Genomic DNA, 21,859 nt, shown 5'->3' with positions numbered 1-21,859 from the left:
GTTGTGCAACAAGCTCAAATAAATGTGTTTTTTTTCCCTTCCTTCTCCAGGGCCAGAACTGCCAAAATTGTCAGACTAAAGCTGCATGCACGCTACAATATCTTTTAAAATCTCAGAAGTAATTTTGTGAAATCACTGGTGTGCCAACTAAATGATCAGTCTCAGATGATGATGGCACATGCACTACACAATCTTTTACTTGAAAAGATCCCAACAAATCCTGCTCATAGAAAATAACCATGAAAAAGATCAATAAAGTAACTGTCAATTATAAGCATGCAAACTAGACAAATAAGAAATTAATGAAAGGAATGCAGAAATATTGGTTGGAAAAATGGAGGCAGTAAAAATAATCTCTTTTGCAAAGAGAACTACAGGTATCATGCAATAAAATGTAGCTACAATCCAAATGCTCTGGCAGTTGTTGTTTTTGTTTTAACCAACAATCCTTTGAGTATCACATGGCAAATCATTTCATATCATTGCGCTATATATTGTCATGCTGAAACCAATTTTGCATCATTTGTATGACAGCAGATAAATTAGAAGTTTCATTCAGTGTTTTTATAAATGTATAGAAATAATTTATAAATTAATAATTTATATTCTTATTTATGTTTTGCTAAACTTTGTGAAAATGTCTATTGTTCAAATTGCTATATACATATACTTTATATCTATACATTTTTTTTTTCATCATATGTTTTAACTATAATGTAATAGATTTTAATACACAGTGGTACCTTAACCTACGAGTGCATTAATGTACGAGTTTTCCGAGCGGTCACTCGGTCGATTTTTTGCTTTGTTACGCGAGCAAAAAATTGAGGTACGAAGATTGTAACGAAAATTAAGATAAGCAAAGAAGAAAAAGTAAAAATTTAAAGTTTAGGGATACGTAGTGAACAGGAATGATAGTAAAAAATGAGTTTTCCCTCTGCCTCCGCTTATCGCCTCTGCATGCGTTTACATTTTTAAAGTAATCGTACTTTAAACGGTAACATTTAAAAGTTTTTACAGTGAAAACTAAATACAAAAGGTCATAAAATAATGTTTTTTTAAATTTAATTTTTAATCATTTTAATTCACATAAGACAAAAATTGTTTAAGTATTTATGAATTTATTAAACATCCAACAAATATACAATTACTTGCACCTCATACAACACTTGCGTCTCATACATCACTTGCATAATGCTTCTTAATTATAGATTATATGATTAATTTAATCTAGATATATATAAAAAAAAATAATAATAAAAAATCATTTTTTCTCTTTATTTGTAGTAAATATTTGGGCTTCTACCTGGGAAAGTAAACAACCTGTAAACAATGATGGTGCTTATGAGGTGTACAGATGATGTGTAGTGTGTTGTTTTGTTTGTCTTTCCAGCTGCACCGTGTTTGAGAAAAGCAGCAAAATCGTATCAAATAGTTTGTGTGCACTCGTAATTTGCATATAAAAAACTGCTGTTATGCAGCCATGCGTAGCTTATTCATAACTGACAGTTGTTTTGCCCAAAGCAATCTTCTCCTATTCATCCACTTAAACATTACATTGTGAAATTGTATCATAAAAAATTAAAAATATTACTAAAAAACTGCAGTCGTATTATGTAAAATATGTTAATTACACAATCAGACAATTAGGAGATTTAACATTATAACAATTCTCACAGTGTAGTTGTTCTTACATCTATAATGGTTGTAGTGTTGGTGTAACTAAAAGAAAAAAAAAAAAACACACAAACTACTGAATGCACAAAACACTAAACAATTTAAAACCCATGCAGTTTTTTCTCACGCTAAGGAACAAAGACGGTGTGTGAGCAGGAAAGTAGTGTTCTTTTGACACTTGAGGGTACAGGGATAGCTGACGTAAGCTTCCGGCCAAATTTTTATGTGGTACTTTCCTAGATCTGATGTCATCTCTACTAAATATAGTCCAGCATCTAACTCTAAAGTTTAAAAGGGAGAGGGAAAAAACATTGCTGGTAAAATCACTACAGAATCTGTAGCTAACAAAAGGAAATGAGTTGTAAAAATAAATGGAGAGAGTCTTAAAAAAAAAAAAAAAAAAAAAAAAAAAAAAAAAAAAAGAATTGTGAATTAAATTGCATTGAGAAATAAATATGGTAGAAAATGAAAGCTTATATTACTAAGGTGATGCTTTTGTTTAAACTAAACCATAAAATAAATGAAAGTGCCTTCATGGTGTGGTTCGTTTTGGCAAGTATAAAAACAACTTGCTTGGACAAAATTCAACACTTCTTGGGAGATGTGAGTGTTTTCTTTGCACCATGTGCACCATAGTGCAGTTCTATTACATTAAGATTTTCCCAAATACAAAAATTGGCCAATAGATAAATGACTAAAAGTATGATTTCAATTTATAAAGTGTTCAACAGCATTCATTTTACTTTAATTCAGACTACACAAAAATCCCGAGGTGTGTCGTGTATCCTTTACCGTAGGTTATTTCCACAAATTCTGAGGGTATTTCCACATTAGACTTGGAGTTTAGTCAGATAGTGTAAATTTTGCCAAAATAGTGATGTAGAACTGAGCTTAAAGGTTTTAGGGACAGCCCAAGAGCTGAGGAACAGATTTTCCTTCTTTCCATTACTAAACATTAGATTTGGAAGCTTATCCATCAGGGAGTCTGTACATGTTATAGATCAATAAAACAGGAAGAAGAGTGTGAGGTGATTTGAATGTGAGAGCAGGTCACAGAGCCAGACCACATTCGGCTCGACACGCCAATTGGCAAGCCCGAGCCTCCGGGCCTCCTCATGCGTCATTCTGTTGTTACCATTACGTTTTGCGGTGTGCTTTCGGTTGGCTGGTTTCAGCCGATTAATTCTTAAAACATAACCATAGAGTGTGGGAGGTGGAACAATATTTCTCCCTGAGTGTCTTGCCAGTAAGTATGTTTGTGCACGTTAGACCCAGTGTATTTATTTGGTAAAGAGGAGGGTGTATGATTGTATTTGGGGCGTGGACTCCGCCATGCCTTGTTTGTTGGAGTTAGTAAACTGTATTTTGAGCGACGGTCCGTGAAGCCAGAAGCTGGTTGATGACATCATCGCTGTAGCCCAGGATGCCCTTCAGGACCTCGACTGTGTGCTGACCAATCACAGGAGGCGGAGCTGGTTTGTCAAACTCAAAACTGCTGAATCGGACAGCAGGACCTGCAAGAAACAAATAACAGTAATCTTTTTTTGTTTGTTACTAAAATATACATTCAGTTTAGACATAACTTTTGGGAAAAGGTTAGCAATGGTTGAGTAACGGAAATGGAGTGTAGATAGGTTTGAATTTAGTGGATTAGATCTGCAGTGCTGCTGCTGCTGATGAGTGAGTTCAAAGACTTGCTATGTTAAGGGTGGGATGAATATGTGTGTAGAACACGCCGACACATTGCCTAGGAAGTTTAGTCAGATTATACAGAGTTACATAGAAGAAGAAGCAATAGGCTGCAATGCTAGATTAAACAAAACCAATCAACAGGTGGTTATTATTATTAGTTTTGAGTGTTTGAGCAGTCCTGCTGTTTTTAAGACAGGTTTAGTAGATTACTGTTTAATGAAATATTTGAAAGTTATTCATTAAAATGAACAAAATTAAGCAATCCCTTAGGGTTTCTGCCATTCACTGAGACCTGGATATCCCCACAGAACACCACTACACCAGCTGGTCTATCTTCTGCCTATGCTTTCTCTCACTCAACAAGAGGAACATGTAGAGGTGGTGGTACAGGTTTACTGTTGTCACGGAGATGGTGTTTCACACCTCTCCCTTTGTCTCATCTAACCATCTCTTCTTTTGCATTCCATGCAGTTTCAGTTACCTCTACAATCAACCTCTTCATCATCATCAACTATTGCCCTCCTGGTCCCCCTTGAGACTTTCTTGAAGAGATGAAGACACTTCTTAGAACTTTCCCTTCTGACAGCACCCCTCTGGCAGTTCTTGGTGACGTCAACCTCCCATCTGACAAACTTCAGTCATATTATCTTCTGACTTTTCTGAATTCCTTCTCCTTGACATTTAACAGCTGCCCTCCCACACGTAAGGGAGGAAATGTCCTTGACCTGGTTTTCACTTGCCCAACCCCAGCTACAGACATGACTGCTACCCCACTTCAAATTAGTGATCATCACTTGGTTTCCCTTACAAGCTCTCTCCCTATCCTACCTAAAAAACATCTCTCTTATCCGTTGTAACCTTCACTCCATCTCTCCCTCCTCTGTATCTTCCTGTACTCTTTCATCTCTTCCTGACCCTGACTCATTTTCCTCTCTATCCTTGGACTCTTGGACAAATTCTTCCCCTGAGTACTAAACCCAAAAGACTTCTTGTCCCGAGCCTGGATATCAGAAGTGCAAACTTAAATCAGTGGAGAGAAAGTGGAAAAAATCTCAGGGTAAGAGGTAAGTATACTTCAAGGCTCTTCTCTGTTCTGGCACCAAGGTGGTAGAATGAACTTCGCCTAGCTGTCTAAACAGTGGAGACAGGTGAAGACCTACCTCTTCCTGAAACACTAACACGTTTCCCAGTTTGCTTTGTCTTCTTTTTTTTTTTTATCCTCTTAGCAGAGTTGTAGGCTGATGGTATCTTAAACAGGTTTGATGAAAATGGCTCCATATTTCGTTATCAAAATTCTTTAGTGTTTTGTATTTTTTAAGTTTTAAAATAGTGAAAAATACTTTGTGAGATGTCTACATGATGGCATTATAAAAATGAGACCTCAGTAGATTTAAGTTCATTTCTATAGCGCTTTTCACAGTGGACATTGTCTCAAGTTTGCCCAGACTTAAGATCAGAACAGAAAATTGATCTACAGTTGTATGCAAAAGTTTAGGAACCCCTGACAATGTCCATGATTTTCATTTATAAATATTTGGGTGTTTGGATCAGCAATTTTATTTTAATCTATCAAATAACTAAAGGAAACAGTAATTTTTCAGTAGTGAAATGAGGTTTATTGGATTAACAAAAAATGCGCAATATGCATTAAAACGAAATTAGACAGGTGCATAAATTTGGGCACCCCAACAGAAAAATCACATCAATATTTAGTAGAGCCTTCTTTAGCAGAAATAACAGCCTCTAAACACCTTCTATAGCCTGTAATGAGTGTCTGGATTCTGGATGAATGTATTTTGGACCATTTCTGCTTACAAAACATCTCCAGTTCAGTTAGGTTTAATGGTTGCCGAGCATGGACAGCCCGCCTTCAAATCACCCCACAGATGTTTAATGACATTCAGGTCTGGGGACTGGGATGGCCATTCAAGAACATTGTACTTGTTCCTCTGCATAAATACCCGAGTAGATTTTGAGCAGTGTTTTAGGTCGTTGTCTTGTTCAAATATCCAGCCCCCGGTGTAACTTCAACTTTGTGACTGATTCCTCAACATTATTCTCAAGAATCTGCTGATATTGAGTGGAATCCATGCAACCCTCAACTTTAACCAGATTCCCAGTACTGGCAGACAGCCCCACATCATGATGGAACCCCAAATTTTACTGTGGGTAGCAAGTGTTTTTCTTGGAACGCTGTGTTCTTTTGCCACCATGCATAACGCCCCTTGTTATGACCAAAAACTCAATCTTTGTTTCATCAGTCCACAGCACCTTATTCCAAAATGAAGCTGGCTTCTCCAATTGTGCGTGTGCATACCTCAAGCAACTTCTTTGTGGCGTGTGTGCAGAAAAGGCTTCTTTCCCATCACTCTCCCATACAGCTTCTCCTTGTGCAAAGTGTGCTGAATTGTTGAACGATGCACAGTGACACCATCTGCAGCAAGTTGATGTTGTAGGTCTTTGGAGGTGGTCTGTGGGCTGTTTTTGACCGTTCTCCCCATCCTTCGCCTTTGCCTCTTCAATATTTTATGTGGCCTGCCACTTCTGGCCTTAACAAGAACTGTGCCTGTGGTCTTCCATTTCCTCACTATGTTCCTCACAGTGGACACTGACAGCTTATATCTTTGCAATAACTTTTTGTAGCCCTCCCTGAAACCATAATGTTGAACAATCTTTGTTTTCCGGTCATTTGAGAGTTGTTTTGAGACCCCCATGTTGCCACTCTTCAAATGAGAGTCAAAGAGAACAAAAACTTGCAATTGGCCACCTCAAATACCTTTTCTCATGTTGGGATGCACCTGTCTATAAAGTTCAAGGCTTGAGCACACCAAACCAATTGTGTGTTCCAATTAATCAGTGCTAAGTATTTACAGGTATTAAAATCAACAAAATAACAAGGGTGGCCAAATTTATGCACCTGTCTAATTTCGTTTTAATGCCTATTGCACATTTTCTGTTAATTTCTGTTAATCTGAAATATTAGTTTCCTTCAGTTATTTGATAGATCAAAATTAAATTGCTGATCTAAACACCCAAATATTTATAAATGAAAATCATGGACATTGTCAGGGGTTCCTAAACCTTTGCATACAACTGTATATGAAAGAAGGTGGTCGTGGTAAGAAACGTGCAAGCTGCCAGTTTTCATATTGATCATTTAATAGTTGAAATGTTAAAATGTTATTTTTAAACTTCCAAATAGGTGTCCTAAGATCGATAAATAAATATTTGCTGTATATTGTACTCTGAATTGAAGTAGCTGTTTAGCAGGATCATGATTTTTCATACCATTGCATGAATGCCTGGCACATAATATATTATGTTTATGATTAACAATCAAATGATTAATTAGTTAAAACCTATTTGCTATGAATACAGGGGCCATCAGTCATCTTTTTATGAATGACTTGTTTGTTATCTGATGCAAAGTATCCCTTCGTTACCAAACACCAAGTAACTAAATTAGGATACAATTATGAGTCATTTACAAACTGTTAAACATTAAACTGTTGGCTACTTTAAAACTAACCTTCACCTGGGAGATCACAGGGATTATGTATGTGAATATTTGTTCTGTTAACTGGTTGTATAGGTCAGATTTATTGCGTGACTTTGCCTTAGAAAAGCTGTTGCTATCAAACATTGTTTACTTAATTAACTGAGTTAGTGTGATGGTGAAAGAACAGATCAAACAGGTCAATTCAAAGAAGGTTTGCGAAGTAATTTCATGCTCCCTTGTAAAAGTATTTTTCATTTTTTATTTTTAATATACAAAAATACAGTTGTTTTAAAAAATGGTGTAGCTGCTGTATTTTGAAGTTTATTTTGAAACACTTAAAGTTAAGGTATTTGGTATTTTATTTATTATATTGTGATCCAGTTCATCCCAAAGCAGTTAGAGCAAATGGATTTAGGTCTGGTGACTGGGCAGATCATGATAGATAACACTCCAGCTGACTGTATGCTAAATAATGCTTACAGAGTGTGAATGCATGCCCTGGTCATTATCTTGTTGTATGGTAAAGTTGGCTCCAATTAGCCACAGTTCAGATGGAATTGTATGGTGTTAAACTATGGAATGGTAGCTATGTTGGTTTAGGATTTTTTTTACCCGGAATAAGTCTATAACCTTTCCTGCTCCAAAACAACCTGAAAAACTCTAAAGTCATTTTAAACAAATTCTTCTGTTAGAGCCCAAAAAGTCAAATTTGGATTTATCTGTCCACAGAACCTTTTTCCAGTCATTCACTGTCCAATTCTTAAGGTTTTTCTTAAGAGGTTAAGGTTTTTTAACTTTTAAAAGGCATTATATATCTACAGATGTGGCTATTGACGATGCGTGTTTCTTCCTGTGAAATCCCGTTGAATCCTGTAAGCACTCAATATACTTAAAAATGCGGTTCTCAATCTCTGTTGCTCTCAGTACACGCCTGCATATTATTGGCTTCAGTAAACGCTAGAAATGGGGTATAATGGGGTACACGACTACCCCAGACATATTTTTTTGCCCCTTTTTTTTTAACCTCCATTCTAACTTCATTAGTGGTCAGAATTCAATAAAGGAAAATCCTAGACTGGAAAGTGCTCAAGGAAGACCTCAAGGGCCTCTATACTCAATCTATACATATTAATACAGCACTCAAGTCTGCTGGTCACAGATACAAATCTAGGCATCAGACAGATGCAAGTGCAGATATTTCTTTGTTTTCTTCAAACGAACTACCTGCATGTCTTCCCTAGCCACATCCATAAACCTCCTCCTTGGTCTTCCTTATTTCCTCCTTCCTGGTGGCTTCATCTTCAGCATTCTCCTACCGATATAGCCCATGTCCCTCCTCGGCACATGTCCAAATCATCTCAATCAAACATCTAAATCATTTTACATGCGCGGTCCCCTCTAATAAGCTCGTTTCTAATCCTGTACATCCTGGTTACTCCTAATGAAAATCTCAACATCTTTAGCTCTGCTACCTCCAGCTCCACCTCCTGTCTTTTACTCAATGCCACTGTCTCTAAACCATACAACATCACAGGTCTCACCAAAGTCCTATAAACTATCCCTTTCACTCTTGCAGATACTCTTCTATCACAAATCACTCCTGTCACTCTTCTCCACCCACTCCACCCTGCCTGCACTCTTTTCTTCACTTCTCTAACACACTCTCCATTACTTTGCACTGTTGACCCCTGGTACCTGAACTCCTCAACCTTCACCACCTCTTCTCCATGCAACCGCATCACTCCACTGCCCTCCCTCTCATTCACACACATGTACTCTGTCTTACTTCTACTGACTTTTAATCCCCTTCTCTCCAGCGTGTACCTCCACCTCTCCAGGCTCTTCTCAACCTGCTTCCTACTCTCACCACAAATTGAGACATCATCCGCAAACATCATAGTTCACGGAGACTCCTGTCTGACCTCGTCTGTCGACCTGTCTATCACCACTGCAAAGAGAAAAGGGCTTAGAGACGATCCTTGATGCAGTCCAACCTCCACTTTAAACCAGTCTGTCGTTCCTACTGCACACTTCACTGCTGTCACACTGTCCTCATACATGTCCTGTACCACCCTCACATACTTCTTTGACACATCCGACTTCCCTCATACAATACCACAACTCCTCTCTCGACACTCTGTCGTACGCGTTCTCTAAATCCACAAACACACAATGCAACTCCTTCTGACCTTCTCTATACTTCTCCATCAACATTCTCAAAGCAAATAAAGTATAAAATAAAGCTTCTCTTAATTGCTGCTCTCACTTTCTCCTTACTAAAGACTACTTTTCTCATCACTCTGCCGAACCCAATTCTATTTTGCCAACCTCTATCTCCTCATGCTTTCCTCCACTTCCTCATTCCACCACCACATCTCTTTGTCTTCCTTTCTATTTCCAGATGTCACACCAAGTACATTTCTAGCTTTCTCCCTTATCACTCCTGCAGTAGGTGCTCAATCATCCAGCACCTCTTCACCACCACCGAGCCCCTGTCTGACCTCTTCCCTGAATCTCACACTACACTCTGTTTCCTTCAGTTTCCACCATCTTAATCTATTTTTCTCTTTTCACTCTACTCCTCTTTTTCTTCACCCCTAAAGCGATACTACAGACCCCCATCCGATGCTGTCTAGCTACACTGTCCCCTACCAACACCTTACAGTCGCCAATCTCCTTCAGTTTTGTATCTCCTACATAGAACATTGTCCACCTGTGTTCACCTTACTCCACTCTTATATGTCACCCTATGCTCATCCTTCTTCTTCTGCCATTTCCATCATTTTAGCAAAATCTACCACCATCTGCCCTTCCACATTCCTCACCTTAAAGCTTTACCTACCCATAACCTCCTCATCACCTCTGTTCCCTTCACCTACATGCCCATTAAAATCTGCCCCAAACACTAATCTTTAATTCCTAGGCACACCTTCTACCACATCTAACTCACTCCAGAATTTTTTTCCCCTTCATCTCACAACCCACTTGTGGAGCATAGGCACATTTATTATCACCCCTTTAACTTCCAGCTTCAGGTTCATCACTCAATCAGAAACGTTCTTCACCTCCAATAAACTCTTACTGTTTTTTTTTTCCTTCAGAATCACCCCTACACCATTTCTCTTTCCATCCACACCATGTTAGAACAGATTAAACCCACCTCCAATGTTCCTGGCCCTACTCCCCTTCCACTTGGTCTCCTGAACACGCAACATATCTACCTTTCTCCGCTCCATCATATCAGCTACCTCTCTCCCTTTACCCGTCATAGTACCAACATTTAAAGTAACAACTCTAACCTCCACTCTCCTACACTTCTCCTTTTCCTGCTGTCTCTGTAGACGTCTTCCTCCTCTCTTTATCCTCCTTCGGCTAACAGTAGCCCAATTCCACCGGTACCCTGTTGGCTAACAATACCTGTAGCGGTCATTGGTAACCCGGGCCTCGACCGATCCGGTATGAAAGTTTAATTCATGATCCGCATATTTGATTTGCCCATGTTTTACGCTGGATGCCCTTCCTAACTCAACCCTCCCCATTTATCCGTGCTTGGGCCTGGCACTAACAGTGCACTGACTTGTGCATTCATAATGGCTGGGTTCAAGTGCAGATATTTATAAAAAAAAAAAAACTGGAAGCACAGACCAAGAGCAATAAATGTAGTACAACATACATTAGATTATAAACAACCAAAGTAAAACAAAAACTTGATGAAAAAAAGTGCAAAAAAAAAAAACATATTAGGGGTTAATAATCAGTCCAATATGAAAATGGTATGGGGTGGAGAAACTAAAGTTTGCAAAGCGAATGTCCAGATATAATGTAACAGATTGGATCAAATCAATTTTCTTTTTTTTTTACAAGGTTAAACAAACCATATAGACAGATAAATGATGATAGATAAATTACTTAAATATAATTTAATTAAAAAAAAAACTTTACACCACCACTTAAAAATATATATATTTTACTATATTATACTTCATGTTTTACAAATGAAATAAAAGATTTAAGTTTTTACACTTAGCATAACAAGCTGCAAAGTGCTTGGTTAAAACACCATTAAAGGAAAATTCGAGACTTAATGTTGATAAAAAAAAATAAATGTCACTAAGCAAATCATGGCATGCGATTCCTTCCCTTGTAGTCATGCTATTGCAATCATTAGGCGGCATTAGCATATACCCGCTTCCATCTTTATTCGCCAAAGCCTCATTAATTTTGCTGAAACTAATTACCAAACCTCTTCTGACGAAATATCCACGACAGACGCAAGTTTGGTGAACAAACAAAGAGCGAAAGACTCGCATTCAAAAAATCATTTCATGCAATAAATGGTTGTGACCCCACCCCCCACACACTGCTTTAATATGCAGAAGCACTTCCTTCCTCTGTGCTTTGTTGTTTTTCTCCAATGCACCAATAGGTCAAAGCCAGCACAGATTTCACTGGCACTGATGCTTTAACCTGCAGGATTTATTCCTTCTGTACTTTAGGATAGAAGGAATCTCAAAACATAACGGGGAATTTCTGTTAGCAGTGGAAGGCGGGGGGGGAGGAGGCAAAGAAGGAACGGGGGAACAGCCAAAAACCTGCATTACAAGAGCCACATCTCTGTGTCATGCCTTTTGAGCTATTCATAACTAGTTCCTGATGTTCATTTTAATACCCATTGATACAAGGGAGCATATGTAAAAGGGGCTGAATGCCAGGAAGATAAAATTACCCTTGATTTCAATCAGGAAGTGCTGATTGTCCAAATAAATTGTGATGTTTACTTAAAAAAAAAAAAAAAAAAAAAAAAAAAAAAAAAAAAAAAAAAAAAGAACCCCACAGATTTAAAAGAATTTTGCTGACTTGGAGAACGTCTGAATCCTCGAGCAGGGAGATCACCAGGGAGATCCTTAAATGTCACTGACTCATAATATATTGATAACAGTAAATCATGAATAACCTATTCCATGACCGTGATGTGTTCTAAAGTGGGTTATATAAGAGAGTCAGATCATATTTTAGGCTCTAAATTGATGCTTGGTCATGCACATAGTACGTTTATACAAGCACCATCAATTTTTCAGACACATGAAAGTAAGTAAGTAGAAAGCAAGTGGAAGAACCCTTTTCTGCAAGCTAAGAACCTTTAGGGATCCAATGAACCTTAAATGTTTGAGTAAAAATATTATAATAATAGTTTTTATAACATGTTCAAGAAAAAAAAACATCTGTAATCATGCACTATACAGGACTTACACAATAGATAGTATATATGTCTTTTGGGGAGAAAACCCTCACACTCCTAATTATTTAAAGCTCCATGGATTCTTCAGATGTCTTTTTAGAGGAATATTTGAAGCTTCTTTGTTAAATTACACAACAGTCTATTAAGGATCAAAACAACCTTAAAGCAGTGTTTCCCGCATCAGCTCCGATTGGAAGCCAAGAACACTTAAGTATGCAATGAACTTGTTGTGGGCTTGTTTTGGTCTATCTTTGCATCCTTCATTTTAATCATTTATTTGGGCCTCGGATGAGTTTTGGATGACTCTTGCTGCATTACAGATACAGACACAAAAACACCCCTAAACAAACAAACAAACAAATACAGTTTTAAAAAGAGTTGCAGCCTTTTCTAGAACTGTAATTTCTTAAATGGGCAATTGGCATTAAGTAATTTTTTTGACTATACACATGTTACAGTAGTCCTATGTTATAAATCTAGAATGATAAATGTTGAAAACAAAATGCATAATGACAACATGGTTGTTAAACCAAAAGGTCTGGGAACCCCTGCAATAAGGATTCGTAAGGTTTTATGTAAAAGTGTGAAACAAAGTGTTTACCCATCAGAAATTCAGTGAACCCTTTAAATCTAACGAACCATTTAAGAAGGTGACTTTAAGTGAGGCAAGCAATGTGTATGACAATGCGGTTTGTGCACAATGCATAATATTTGCAATCTAACAATCCTAAACATGAAGAAAATGAACATTTAATTGGTGAACTTTTCTTAGGAAGAAATGCCCACTCTGGAGTCATTTGTACAAATGATACTGTAACTAATATGATACAAACTAAAGCAAAATATTCAGAGATCGCAGACAATCTAGAAGAACATGGTGCAGTTTGAGGAGAGGCGGAGTGAGGCAAAGCAGGGTTGTTCTGCAGTGTGAGTGTCTGTAGATTTTGTGCATGCCCTAACATTGTAAAACGAGGACATGGGCTGGACTGCTATTTACTGTCACTCTCACTGCTTTTAAAAATCTCATAGCAATCCATATTATGTACAGACACTCACACTGCAGAACAGCCAGTGCACTCTTAGTGCCGGTCCCAAGCCCGGATAAATGGGGAGGGTTGCGTTAGGAAGGGCATCCAGCGTAAAAACATGTGCCAAATCGAACATGCGGATCATGAATACGGATGATCCGCTGTGGCGACCCCTAATGGGAGAAGCCGAAAGAAAGTTTATAGCAATCCATATTATGGGGAGATGGTAGTTTCGTGGTTAAGGCAGGGGTGTGCAATATTTTTCACAAAAGGCCAGTGTGGGTGCAGATTTTCATTCCAACCAATTAAGGGCCTGATAGTCATTGAAATGAAATGCCATAATTGTAAATATCTTCTAAGAGCGAATTCAGAATGTTAGATGAAGCCATTGATTGATTATGCACTGATGGTTGATCAGTTTTTTCCCATCCACACAACCAAATAACTTAAGTCAAAGAAATAAGATGGCAAGAAACTATTAATGAAGCATAGTTGAAATATTTTAAATTTGTAAGGGAAAAAAATGGTTGTAACATAATGTTTTTCATTTTCAAAACCAAAAACAAATGAATGCAACATACACAAACCCTGTTCTAATAAAATGTATTAAAGCAAATAAATAAACAAAACAAAAAAAATATGAGCACGACCTAAAACAAAACCAGAAGCAGCCAAATGGCACAAAGGGGACAGCGAGAGGCGGCGGGCGTTTAAATAAAAGGCAGGAAAAGGAGGGAACAGCAAAACTCGAACATGATTGTGTGCGTGTGTGTGGTTTCGCAGCCTCAGCAGTTAAGAGCGATGCCCTAACCACATCCACCGTCCTCTTTTTCTCTCTCTTCTCCCCTGCTCCTCGCTCCTCTGTTCAGCACCAACATCTGCTTCTCCTCAGCCTTGTACCCTGGCGAGGGAGGGACACGCTCCTCTCTCCTCCGCAGGCATGGTTCAAGGGCTTCCTCTCCCTCCTCCTGCAACAAAGCCCTTTCTGTCCTCTCCTCCCATTCCATATTGGATTCGTTCACTGCTTACCACTACCCCCCCCCCCCCTCATAATTTGCCTGTTTTTTTTTTTTTGCAATAGATCTATAGACATATATGCAAATATGCCAAAATTTTATTTTCCACTTCTATTCTTGCAAACGTGCTACATGCCTGAGTAACACATTATTTGAAACCAATATCCTCAAACCATTGATTAGTAATGTGCTTTTGATTCATGCAGGTTTAAAAGAAACAATAATAATGCCTCATAAAGCTTTCAAAATCCTCTATAATTAATTACCATAATTTATAAATATTCTTTATAATGCTACTGTATGCTGTACTGGAAGAGATGGCTAAAGTACACACATCCTTCACTCAAGTAGAAGTACAAATACTCATGTTTTAAAAGTACTGACTACACTTTTCCATTTGAGGTGAAGTAAAGAAGTTTGGGCTCGGACATGTACTTACGTAAAAAGTAGCCATTACTACTACCCGTTTAAGTGTCACGCTGGTAACTGGACCTCATGTCATATTAATATTAGGGCTGTCAATCGATTAAATTATTTCATCGTGATTGATCACATGATTGTCATAAGTTAACTCATGATTAATTGCAACTTAACCAGTCATTTTTATCTGTTCTAAATGTACCTTCAATTAATAAGAATAAGAATGGACTAATATGTATACTTTATGAAAAGTTTGTTTATTATGAACCCAGCCATCAGTGTTGCACAAGCCAGTGCACTCTTAGTGCCGATCCCAAACCCGGATAAATGGGTAGGGTCATGTTAGGGAGGGCATCCAGCGTAAAACATGTGCCAAATCAAATATGCGAATCACGAAACAGAAATTTATACCAGATCGGTCGAGGCCCGGGTTACCAACGACCGCCACAGGTATCGTTAGCCAATAGGGTACCGGTGGAAATTGGGCTACTGTTGGCCGAAGAAGAAGAAGGAGAGGAGGAAGACGTCTACAGAGACGGCAGTGAAGGGAGAAGTGTAGGAGAGTGGAGGTTTGGGTGTACATATTCAATGTTGGTACTATGACTGGTAAAGGGAGAGAGGGAGCTGATATGATAGAGAGGAGAATTACATTTTGTGTGCTCAGGAGATTAAGAGGAAAGGGAGAAAGACCAGGAATATTGAAGGTGGGTTTAAACTTTTCTATCATGGTGTGGATGGAAAGAGAAATGGTGTAGGGGTGATTCTGAGGGAAGAGTACAGTAAGAGTGTAGTGGAGGTGAAGAGAGTTTCTGATAGAGTGATGAACATGAAGCTGGAGATTGAAGGCGTGATGATAAATGTCATCAGTGCTTATGCTGGGTTGGAAATAATCTTGATTGAGTTTGATGAAGTGGTGGAAGGTGTACCTAGGAATGAACGATTGGTGATCAGGGCAGACATTAATGGCCATGTAGGTGAAGGGAACAGAGGTGGTAATAAGGAGATGGGTAGGTATGGCTTTAAGGAGTGGAATGTGGAAGGGCAGATGGTGGTACATTTTTAAAAAAGGATGACAATGGCAGTGGTGACACTTATTTTAAGAAGAAGGATGATCATAGGGTGACGTATAAGAGTGGAGGAAGGTGCACACAGATGGACTATGTTCTATGTAGAAGATGGAACCTAAAGGAGATTGGGGACTGTAAGGTGTTGGCAGGGGACAGTGTAGCTAGACATCATCGGATGGTGGTCTGTAGGATGGCTTTAGAGGTGAAGAAAAAGAGGAGGAGAGTGAAAAGAGAAAAAAGAATGAGAAGGAGAAAGACTGTAGTGTGAGATTCAGGGAAGAGGTCAGACAGAGGCTCGGTGGTGAAGCGTTGCTGGATGATTAAGCAACTACTGCAGAACTGATAAGGGAAACAGTTAGGAAGATACTTGGTGTGACATCTGGAAATAGAAAGAAAGACAAAGAGACGTGGTGGTGGAATGAGGAAGTGCAGGAGAGCATAAGAAGAAAGGTTGGCAAAATTTGGGAATTAGGATTAGCAGAGAGATGCATAGGAGTACAAGAAGATGCGGCAGCAGGTAAAGAGGGATGTGGTGAAAGCCAAGCAAAAGGCATATAAGGAGCTGTATGTGAAGTTGGACACTAAGGAAGGAGAAAAGGATTTATACCTATGGGCCAGGCAGAGGGACCGAGCAGGGAAGGATGTGCTGCAAGTTGGAGCAATTGAGGATGGAGATGGAAATGTGTTGACTAGTGAGGAGAGTGTGTTGAGAAGATGGAGGGAGTATTTTGAGTAGCTGATGAATGAGGAAAATGAGAGAGAGAGAGAGAGAGAGAGAGAGAGAGAGGATGTTGGATGGTGTGAAGATGGTGAAGCAGGAACAGTGCAAAATAATAAAGAGTGTGTTAAAAAAGTGAAGAAAAGAGTGCAGGGCAAAAATCGAAATATTCCTAGAAATGTTTTAAAGTAATCATTGTGTTTTGAATTATGTAAATCATCAGGACACTATTTACTTAAAAGTAGACATTTTAAGCTTTTTATTCATATATTTATTTTGTCTGTGAGGCAAATATTCAGTGAGATTCAGGTTGTTTTATTGATGTGTTTTTGAACAGAGATGACAGAGACGGCAGAGAGCGCCCCCTATCTTTTCTTTATTTTACAAAATCTGCCTTTCGTTTTTATTATGAGTGTATAGAAATAAACGTAGAACCTTTTCAGATTCGAACGATATATTGCTCTAATCTGTACGCAAAAAAAAAAAAAGAGTAATTCAATTTCGTTTTATTGTTATAAGGAAAAAATGCCACAAAACGTGCCGGCGCATTTGTTGACCCCTGAGGGTTAATTGTGTGCATCATGCCGGATTTTGGTGCTAATTGGAGACATCAGTAAAACAAATGTTTACAGATTGAGAATAATCTTTCCGTAATTATTTTTTTATATCTGAGTAAAGAATAGTACGTCGTGAATGAATGCGTGTTGGGTTGAAGGTTTTAATTTCACCTCTTTTATATTTATTAAAATTTTTTAATAAAAAATGGTTAAACAAAAATGCGCGCTGCATTAATCGAGCGTTAATAAAGTTAGTGCCGTTAAAATGAATTTGTGTTACGCGCTATTACAAGTTAATTTTTGTCAGCCCTATTTAATATATTAACAAACAAATACATTTCTAATGTTGTTACCTAATGAATATATCCAGGCTGAACATCCACCATATAGAACACAAGCAGAAAAGATAATGATCATCAGGTGATCAGGAACGTCTCTGTTCTCAGTAATGTTTACATCACTGACTCTCTCTGTCTCATCCACATATACCTCTGACTACTTACTGCCTTCTGCCTGCTCATTGTCAGCTTCATAAACTAGTCTACATCTGTGGTGTGTGAGAGCCAGGAAATGATACACCAGTGGTAAGTTGAAAAAGATGTGCAATGACAGGAAACAGGTTGATGGGCTGAAAACGGTGCGCAATGAAAATAAAGAATATTGACATGTCACCAAATAGATTGACGCTAAATTATCAAGCCTGTTTTGAAAATGTAATAAGAAGAAAGTACAGAAATTTGTGTAAAAATTTTAATGAGTGAAAGTAAAAAGTTGTGAAGAAAAATATTGATACCAGAAAAATCTACTTGAGTACAGTAACAAAGTATTTGTACTTCATTACTTCCCACCTCTTTATGTATATGTATACAGTAATTATCTAACTTATTATAGTTCATTTTAAAACTGTGTATATATTTGTTTGCATCTGACACCAAGACAAATTCGTAGTACTGTAAGTTGCTCCTCGCCGAACCCTTTGCTGTACCTGACAATAAAACCTGTCCAATTTACTGTTCCAAACTCTGATGTACTGTGTAACATTTATAGCTAATAATGGCCTGTGTGTAATTATAAAGCAACTGTATTTTTGTTGTTGTTAATAATAATAATAATAATAATAATAAGCTGGAAAACTTGAATCAAAACAAATACAAAATTCTGCAAAATAAAAAGTGCCAGGTTCTGTTCGAAAACATCAAACTGTAACATTTGTCCAAGTACAGGAAGCTCTCTCAGCTCCACAAGCAGCATGTCCTACCCATTTTGTGAAGCACTCAGTAATGACATTTTAAATATGTAAATTTTTTTTTATAATTGTTAATGCACTGAATATGACAGTCGCTTGTACAGTATAATTATCCATGGGTCCATATTAGCTAAAACGTTAAAGTGCATCCCATATGGTATGATGCTTTATTTGATACTTTAAATATTATAAAGTAATTATTTATAGCAAGTTTTATTAGGCAAAAAGAGGAACATTTTATTAGTCATAATAACCGACAATTAAATATGTTGATGAATATGGAAGCTTTATGGAAGTGTTTGGGAAAAGAGTAAATGTAAATATATTAAAATCCTTCAACATGAAGCTTTGTTGGAGACTTTAACATAGCTAAATGGTTTGGATATAAATGCTGGCAACATGGTGGGCCTCTAGAGGGATGTAAATATCAGCATTCCAAGCATGATGCACGTTTGCTTCTCCTCCACTATAGAACACGTTTCAAGCATATACTTGAGCTCTCCTGTGCCATTAGTCACACCAACACTTGGCTCTTATTTCTTCACTGAAGGCATATATGAGGTTTGATCTGAAGGCTACCACCGTTTCCATTGCCTAATACTTGGAGGTTTAAAGCACACGTTCCAGCTCGCTCAATGCCATCCAAGTCATGAGTAAGTCCTGATGGTTCTGCAATGTTCCTCACACTCCAAACCAGAAATCCAACTTGAACGGTGCTTGGCTCAGCTAACAACATGAACAAAGTACTGAAGAAAAAAAAAAAGCTAACTGGAATCCAATTCAATCCAAACTACCTATTAGAAACTGTATATGTTTAAGCCTACAAGGGATAAAAAGAGAAGGAAAACAGAAGTTAAAGGAAAGCGAATGAAATGAAATCACTAAATTACTCCCAGGACCATGAGGCTCTATTTCTCTGCCTCTGTCTGGCCCTTTAGCTATTGGATGAAGCTGTGATAAAGATATTAACTGCATCTTTTTCTCACTGGCACAGACAAAGAGAAAAAGAAACATTAGAAGGCTTTAGAATCGCTGATTCATTATCAAGAGCAGGTCTAGGGCAATGTATGCTAGGAAATGACCCCCCCCAGCATACCGTTTGTTGTCTGGAGTGAGTAAGTATAAAGCTATCTGTAAGGAATCATCTCCAGTTCTGCTTCGGTGGCATAAAAGAAGAGCGAGAGAAGAAATTTCCAGTCAGAGTGTTACGCTGTTGGCTTGAAGCGAAAGAGGAAGAACCTCTCGCATGCGATGGAACGGTGAATCGATGGCGAACGAGTTCCTTAATCTGAATACAAATGGATGAGAACTTAGTAATCAGGGGGTAAAATGCACGTATAATTAATGCACTATGTGGGCGGTTAAAAATGTACAGTATCCTCAGCAAAGTTTTTTCCAAACTTCCTGTAAGGAAAGAAATGAAAACAACGATCAATGAGGCTGGGGTAATTGTTGGTGTATTTTCATTTCATTTTTTATTTTCTCCCGCTTATCCGTAATTCGGGTCGCGGGGGCAGCAGTCTAAGCAGATTCCCCAGACACTTCTCCGTGTCCAGGGATCGGGCTGTCAAGGCCCCCGCCTTCAACTGCTGCCCAATTCTCTCAGCACCGGTCCCTTACGGTCCCTCGTGCAGGTGGTGAGCCCACAGGAAGGCGGCCCCACGTCGCTCCGACGTCACGGTCCTTGGTTTTATTTTCTCGTAAGGGTCCCCCTGGAGCATAGAGGGTTAAGGGCCTTGCTCAAGGGCCTAAGTGTGGCAGCTTGGCGATATCGGGGCTTGAACCCCTGACCTTCCGATCAGTAACCCAGCGCCTTAACCGCTGGAGCCACCACTCCCGTGTTGGTGTAATTGATGGAGCAATTTTTCACTAACAACGTATTGAAAGGTTTATTCCTCTTATATAAAAAACAATAAAATAAAATAAAAATATGGCCTGCTATGCTGAAAGGCCTTAAACCTGAAGACCTTGCTGTCTCTGAAAAGTTATAGGTTTACTTCTGACTTTTTAGATTAGATTCAACTTTGTCACTGTGCAAGATACATGTTCATTTAAAAACATCACAGACACTGGAGGCTCCACCCTTAAACCTTTAGAAAATCGCCCCAATAAAATGGATATATTGTTTATCAAAATAATATTGTATATCATATATGATTTTTATATGTTTAGGTGTAGGTATAAAGAGTACTATTAGCACAAGAGAGTTACGCTGTTATAACTTACACCATCAGACCAATTAAAAACAACACTGTTATAGTGGTGTGTTATAAATATTCTTAATATTATAAAAAGCTAAAAGATCAGTTTTCTCATATTCTACCTGATGGTGTAAAATTCTTCTCCTCACTCAAATTTGTAACGGAGTTTATTACAAACTGAAGCTGCCAATACTGGTAAACTATTTAGCACAGCTACACAATGGAGCACTGACCAACTGGAAGATCCAACACAACGCCAACTAGAGCTTTCCTCCACATTACCTCAGTACATGAGAGACTCCATAACGCTACTTATCCTTAAAATAAAATAAATAAAAAAAAGTCTGTAGAAATAAAAAAAGCTAGCAACAGCATAAAACCTCATCGTACTTATGGTTTTGACAGTCTCTGGCCCAATATTACATTTATAGTCAACACTGTAGCCAAAGACACATCAAGTCTGCAGTTGAACAGGAGACAGGCTTTTCTCTGCCAAGTCTTACTACTATGTTGTTAACATGGATAAATTGGAGAAATGATGACTAAAGATTCAGCTAATGTGTAAAACATTTCCCAAAAGTGAGTCTTATGTGCATAATTACATAAAAAAGTTAAATTCAAACGAAAATAAAAAGTAACTAAGTACACAAATCAACCATAAGAAAAAAAGACCACAAACATAATAATAATAATAATAATAATAATAATAATAATAATAAAAACAATAATAATAAAATACTAGTAATGAAATAACCTTTACTGATGTAATGTAAGGTCACATGCATGCAATTATGCAAAATGTTTGGAAAATATAACTTCTGAAAATGATACACAGATTATGACAGTTTCTGTAGGAAGTTGAACATTTATAGCATTTTATATACTGAGCCCTTGAGGGTCAAGGGCCCTGCTCAAGGGCCCAGCAGTGGCAATTTTTTTATTCACATACACACACACACACACACACACACACACACACACACACACACACACACACACACTTGTTACGTGACTTTTAAAGTGAAGACAACTTGCATAAAAGGGACAAATAAAATGATAAAGGTTTAAAATGTGTCTTTCATTAATGAATGGTTGTAATTATTGGCAAATTGCTGTCACACAAAAGGAATAAAACTCTTGAGGATGTGGGGTTATTAGAAAATAATCAACTTTGAAGTGGAAATGGCGTTCCGCTTCGCATGACCCCACGCCGTCGTTGATTATTTCCTGATAACAGCATGGTTTATTCCTTACATATAGCTTGCTGCAGACAGTTAAACTTTATTGAATGAAGCACAGCAATCTGTCTTTATTCCTCCTAAATATCTAAATGTTTCCATGTACAGTACATCAGGAGTTGATTAAAGTAATATTTAGGTGAATGACCTACATATACACCAGTTTCTCCACTTCTACAGTTTTAAAACAGTCGGCTTTTCCTTTCTGCACTGGCTCTTTTCCCAGAGTCGAACTGCAGGAGGAAAAGAGCAGATCGTTAT

At 38.0% G+C, this 21,859-nt stretch overlaps 1 protein-coding gene across 1 annotated transcript in view; it reads right to left on the bottom strand.

Annotated features, from left to right (window-relative positions):
• Nucleotides 1-1,104: 1,104 nt before the first annotated feature.
• sugct (succinyl-CoA:glutarate-CoA transferase) overlaps nucleotides 1,105-21,859 on the bottom strand; it is a 133,519-nt gene continuing 112,764 nt past the window's right edge. Inside the window, exon 14 of the mRNA XM_083547367.1 lies at nucleotides 1,105-3,191. Coding sequence (XP_083403493.1) covers nucleotides 3,028-3,191 — 164 coding nt within the window. The 3' untranslated portion in view covers nucleotides 1,105-3,027. The remainder of the gene's footprint in view (nucleotides 3,192-21,859) is intronic.

This window comes from Silurus aristotelis, assembly GCF_946808225.1.
Source record: "Silurus aristotelis genome assembly, chromosome: 1".
NCBI lineage: Eukaryota > Metazoa > Chordata > Actinopteri > Siluriformes > Siluridae > Silurus > Silurus aristotelis.
This window is presented reverse-complemented; position numbering and strand designations above follow the sequence as displayed.